Source organism: Poecilia latipinna, unplaced genomic scaffold (assembly GCF_001443285.1).
Source record: "Poecilia latipinna isolate Pla-1442-1.1 unplaced genomic scaffold, P_latipinna-1.0 Scaffold1276, whole genome shotgun sequence".
Classification (NCBI taxonomy): Eukaryota; Metazoa; Chordata; class Actinopteri; order Cyprinodontiformes; family Poeciliidae; genus Poecilia; species Poecilia latipinna.
Window position 1 is genome coordinate 182,284 of NW_015113892.1, and position 5,356 is coordinate 187,639.

General features: G+C 52.0%; 1 protein-coding gene across 2 annotated transcripts; it reads left to right on the top strand.

Annotated features, from left to right (window-relative positions):
- The first annotated feature begins 59 nt into the window (after positions 1-59).
- On the top strand, positions 60-3,989 carry LOC106961202 (serum response factor-like). 2 transcript variants are annotated; one of them, XM_015054761.1, is made up of 8 exons: positions 60-814; positions 1,165-1,434; positions 1,505-1,664; positions 2,032-2,166; positions 2,786-2,890; positions 2,981-3,148; positions 3,232-3,311; positions 3,437-3,989. In XM_015054761.1, the coding sequence occupies exons 1-8, from the start codon at positions 407-409 to the stop codon at positions 3,524-3,526; spliced, it is 1,416 nt and encodes a 471-aa protein (XP_014910247.1). In that variant the 5' UTR covers positions 60-406; the 3' UTR covers positions 3,527-3,989. The 2 variants fall into 2 exon arrangements, with proteins under 2 accessions (XP_014910247.1, XP_014910248.1); XM_015054762.1 differs by lacking the exon at positions 2,032-2,166 and having other exon boundaries at positions 61-814.
- Positions 3,990-5,356: the final 1,367 nt, after the last annotated feature.

Sequence of the window (5,356 nt, forward strand, 5' to 3'; positions counted from 1 at the left end):
ATTAAAACAATGTACCTGGGCTCAAAAAAGGTTGAAAAACACTGATCTAGGTGTTAGAAAACTGATTCACGCTCTTCACCTATTGGTGGCAGTAATGCCGCATTAAGTTGTTTGTCAACCACAAGAAGACGAAGAAAATTCACACAGGAAGTGCGGTGGTCTGTTGCTAACGACGTTGTTAGCTACGGGTGTCCGGCCCGAGAGCTTGGAGCCCCGGGTAGCGAACCTAATCTGTCCGCAATGAGAGGTGGGAGTCCCGGGAGACTGCCTGAACTCTGCCCAGCCGGAGGGCTCTGAGCCGGGGAACCTAACCGATCCCGTCCGGCCAGAGAGCTTCGAGCTTTTGGGAGAATTTACACCCATCGTGGCTTCAGGACTACGGAGGGCAGGAAGAGTGATCGCCGTGATGGCGACCAGAACCGGGGCAGGTAACGGCAGTGTTGCGGTGAGCTCCGCGGGACCCGAACCGACCGCTAGACAGGACACGGACGGCGAACCTTTCGAGGACCTGGAGTTCAGCACTGAGGTGGTCTACAGCGGCTCGGATCAGGACTCGGAATCCGGGGACGATGAGGACGCCGTGGGTTCCGGCGGGGACCGGAGGGGCGTGAAGCGGGAGCGGAGCGAGGACGGTCAATCTGGCCGGTCCTCCGGGGGCCCGAACCGGGCTTACAGCGACGGAAACCCCGCGCTGTCTGGAGCCAAACCCGGGAAGAAGACCCGAGGCCGGGTCAAGATCAAGATGGAGTTCATCGACAACAAGTTGCGACGGTACACGACGTTCAGCAAGAGGAAGACCGGCATCATGAAGAAGGTGAGTCCGGAGGAATTCACGGGAAATCCCCGGAGTTCAACACACCGGGCCCGGTTCTCTGGACCCAGTTCGTTGATGCTGGTCATGTCACCTGCAGCTAAGATGGTGACCAGATTGTCCAACCCAGAGACACCTGAGGAGAAACAGACAGGTGTGTGGAGGTTCTGTGGTTCTGGGTTGGGAATGAATCAAGAAATAATGTTAGCTGATCAGAACTGGGTCAGGTTCTGTCCCGTCCATGGTTCTGAACCGTCGCTAGTTCTGGTTCTGACCCATCCCTGGTTCTTACCCGTCCCTGGTTCTGACCCGTCCCTGGTTCTGACCCGGTTCTGGTTCTGACCCGTCTGCAGGCCTATGAACTGTCCACCCTGACTGGGACCCAGGTTCTGCTGCTGGTGGCCAGTGAGACGGGTCACGTTTACACGTTCGCCACCAGGAAGCTGCAGCCCATGATCACCTCGGAAACGGGCAAGGCGCTGATCCAGACCTGCCTCAACTCGCCCGACTCGCCGCCGCGCGCCGACCCGTCCGGTGACCAGCGCATGAGCGCCACCGGCTTCGAGGAGACCGACCTGACCTACCAGGTGGCCGAGGCGGACACCACCGCCGAGGGCGCTAAGGTACGGGGGAGACGGATCGCCGGTCCGTCCGGGCCCGGTTCTGTTCACGGCGTCTGCTCTGTCTCGGTAGGATCCGGTGAAGCCGACCTTCGGCCCACCTTCCTCCTCTTCCTCCGGCCCCCTGCAGAGCGGCACCCCCTCCTGGCAGCCTCCGGCCTCCTCCAACAACGGCGCGGTGCTGAAGACTCCTGCAGGTGTGGTTCTCCCTGGAGGACTCACCTTGATGTCAGGTAGGAGGGCGTGGTCTCTTCTAACCAATCAGAAGCAGCCTGGCTGCTGAGACATTGAGAGACAGCAGGCGCAAATCGTGGCACCGGGCTGCCACGATCTGACACAGGCTGCAGCGATCTGCTACTGGGCTACTGGCCTGCAGCCTGTGTCAGGTCGTGGCACCTAAGCAGCTGTCACCGGAAGTGCCGCGATAGCTGCCGGTGCCACGATTTAAGCTCGGCCCTGCTGGAGACATTAGACAGGAAGTGGTTTTCACTTCCTGTCGGCGTTCTGGATCAGATCGTGTCTTCTCAGCAGCATCGTGGTTCTGTTCTCTGCTTCTAACGTCGCTCTGTGGTTCCGCCCCCTCCCTTCACCTGTCCACAGGTGCCCAGCTGCCCCCTGGCACCCACACCATCCCCCTCAGCCAGCTGCAGGGCCCCGCCCCGGCCGCCACGCTTCAGGCTCCGCCCACTCAGCCGGCCACGCTGCTCCGCCTCCCTGCTACCGTTTCTCTGACAGGTCAGCACAGGCTCCACCCCTTCTCTCTGAGTGGCTCATGGCAACAGCTTAAAGCGTTCTTATTGGTCCAAACCAGCTGAGGTAACATGATTTGGCTCAGAACCAGTACTTCTCCAGTAGTGAGAGCCAGGTGTTCACTCTGATCCGGTCCCAGTGCTCGTGAAGCAGTGAAGCTTCCCAGCCCATTGCTTTGCCTAAAGGCTCAAATGGCTCTTTGCTCATCTGCTTCTGTTTTCGGGGATAAGCGGCTCGGTCACTTCCGGTCTTTTGATCGATTTCTCAGTAAACAATTCATACAATCAGGTCAAGATTGTAACTTTCAGTTTAATTGGCATCTAACAAAATGGTAAAATAAATAAACACATTCTTGTGTGGAGGCAAGTGTGCAGGAATGAGTTTTTCATTGGGGCACACTTACTGGAAACCTGAGGGAACCGTAAATAGTTGGCAGAAATGTCATAAACAACGATGTCATCAACACGTCACTAAGTAACGCATTACTGTAACCTGACCCCTTGTTTCAATATTATTGTAGGCTCCTGACCTTTGACCCATTCTGGCCCTGCTGTCTTTGGTCCATGTGGACTCAAGTGTGATTCTGGTTCTGTCTGTTCTGCAGGAGCCGGAGTCTCTCAGCAGCTGCAGACCATTCAGGTTCAGCCCAGCAGTCAGCAAACGTCCAATCACAGCGGCTCTGACACATGCAACCCCGCCTCCTCCACAGGTAACCCCTTGCCCACAGGCAGGTGTTCAGAAAGAAAAAGACTTTTATTGTGACAGGGCTCTGATCTACTTCCTGTCTGTGTCTTGGCAGCCGGTCTCTCTGTGGTCTCTTCCTCCTCCTCTTCCTCCGTGGCGGATCACATGATGTACCCCAGCGGTCCCACGGTGATGTACGCCACCCCAAGCCCCTCTCTGGCCGACGGCGGCTTGACTGTCCTCAACGCATTCCCCCCCAGCCATGCCCCGCCCCACGACCCAGGTATGATCCATTCACGGCCGGGCCGGGTTGGAACCAGAACCAGAACCAGAAGTCTGATTGGTCCCTGTGGCTCTGTGTGACAGGTGCGGTCCAGCAGGTCTTCCTCACGTCTCTTCCTCCGGTTGCTGCTCAGATTCCGGTTTCTGCTGTGCAGCTGCACCCGGTAACACACACACACACACACACACACACACACACACACACACACTCTCTCTCTCTCTCTGCCCCTGTGGTACCGGGTTGAACTGACCCCAGAACCTGAACTCTGACGACTGCTTGTTTGTCCAGATGGTGATCGGCGCACCTGGCAGCGGCGGCGGTGGCCTGGCAGAGCTGCAGGTGGTCAGTCTGGACGTTCACCAGTCCAAGGAGAATTGAAGGTCATGTGACCTCATCACCTGTCGCTCCTGATGCAAGTTCTATCTGAAGGAATCCTTTCCATTGGACTGATGACTACGTAAATTATACAGGAAATTTTCAAAATAAAAGCCTCGATAGAGGAAGCTGGCTGGAAAATGATGTCATCATGATGTCAGACCGACACAGACCTGAAGATGAGCAAACTTTATTTACACACTGCTGTTTGACGGACAACACTCCTGAAACCAGAAGAGACTGAGTTCGGAACTGGTTCAGGGACTGGGACGAACCAGTTCTGATCCTGTTCTGACTGCTGAGTGAAGAAGAGCAGTTTCACTGATGACGTAGCAGAATGGATCAGTGCATGGTTCTGATAATTCTTCTCTGACCCGGTTCTGACCCAAACAGCTGATCAGGTTTACATGAAGACTGTTGTGTTTTTACTGAAACGAATAAAGTTTTTATTGCTTCTGGAAACTTATTCATGCTCTTCCGTTTGTTCCTTCTAGGCTCTGATTGGTTGATTCTATGGTTACCAGAGAACTCTGACTGGGTTAACAAAAGTTTAGCCTCAGCTAGCTTAATGCTGACCTTTGACCTAATTTAGATGAACGCCAAAGGCAGAACTCAGTGCTGGACCGGTCCTGGCGGTCCGACTCTGGACAGGCAGACATGTTAACATTGATAGTCATCAGGTACATCTGCTGTACAGATGAAGAACTTTGCATTCAGCTGCTCTGGTCAGTCAGTGTAAATAATAATTAACTTTTGTAATTGTTCATTAGGACATGTCTGTGGAGTGGGTTAATATTTATTTAATAAAGAAAGCTACATTATTCAACTGGTAGAGGGACCATTTGATTTAAACATCCTGAGCTTTGCATATGAGTTCTAAAATATTGCAGAAACGATCAGTTTCATGTATTTTTCATTATAAAAGTGTTATAGTAGATTCTTCCTGCCAGCAGCTGTTGGACAATCACTGTTCCCAACAGAATCATTAACTGTTTACATCCGTTCTGTCATTTGCTCTTATTTACTCATTTTTAAGCGTTTTGGCTGTTATTGCATATCTGTTTGGTGTACTGCACTTATATGTTGTTCTGTAACCAGTATGTCTTTCTTAATGTTCAGTACACATGAACATTGTATACATTTAAATCATCCCACCCAGTAGCACATTCCTTGAGTTTGATATGTCTGATAAATGTAGTGTTTTTAAGTTATAATACCGTACACTCTTATCTTTGTGTATATCTGATCAGTGGCAGAAATAGCTATTTTTGCCACTGTTGGGCAAAAATAGCTATTTCTATTTTAGTGTTACACAAGCCTCTCTTTCCTTCCCAATATGGCTGATTCGTATATGCCGCAGTCGCGTTATGATTTAGCCTGCTTAAGATTGGCGGCAAGATGGCGGAGGGAGCGGCAGCGTGATGCTGAGCGCTGGGTAGGAAGCTCCTTAAATCAGTAGTTGAACATCTATGAAGTCCGGACTTGACACAAAAAAGGAGTATCGCCGTGAACTAATACCAATAATAATAATAATACTAATAACTTAACGCGTCCAGTGATTACGGGAAAGAGAACAATGTCAAGCAAAAGAAAAACGACGACGATAATGGCTAACAACAAAGCTAACAAGGATCTGCTAACACACGACTATAGGCTAACCCACCGGCTAACCCTACCCACGCACAAAATATATGGACACTAGTGATGGGTCCGGCAACACCGATGCGTCGGCGCATGCGTCAAGCCCATAGACCAAAACGTGTCGGTGCTCGTATTCATAGACATAATATAAGAGTAGACCCCCCGCATTGGCCGCTCCGGCGCAGGAAATAC

Bases quoted from the DNA above. Each gene is read 5' to 3' on its own strand.
- LOC106961202 (XM_015054761.1), top strand. From the start codon at position 407: ATGGCGACCAGAACCGGGGCAGGTAACGGCAGTGTTGCGGTGAGCTCC. The intron at 815-1,164 runs GTGAGTCCGGAG...ACCCGTCTGCAG, and splicing joins AGACCGGCATCATGAAGAAG to GCCTATGAACTGTCCACCCT. The intron at 3,149-3,231 runs GTATGATCCATT...TCTGTGTGACAG, and splicing joins TGCCCCGCCCCACGACCCAG to GTGCGGTCCAGCAGGTCTTC.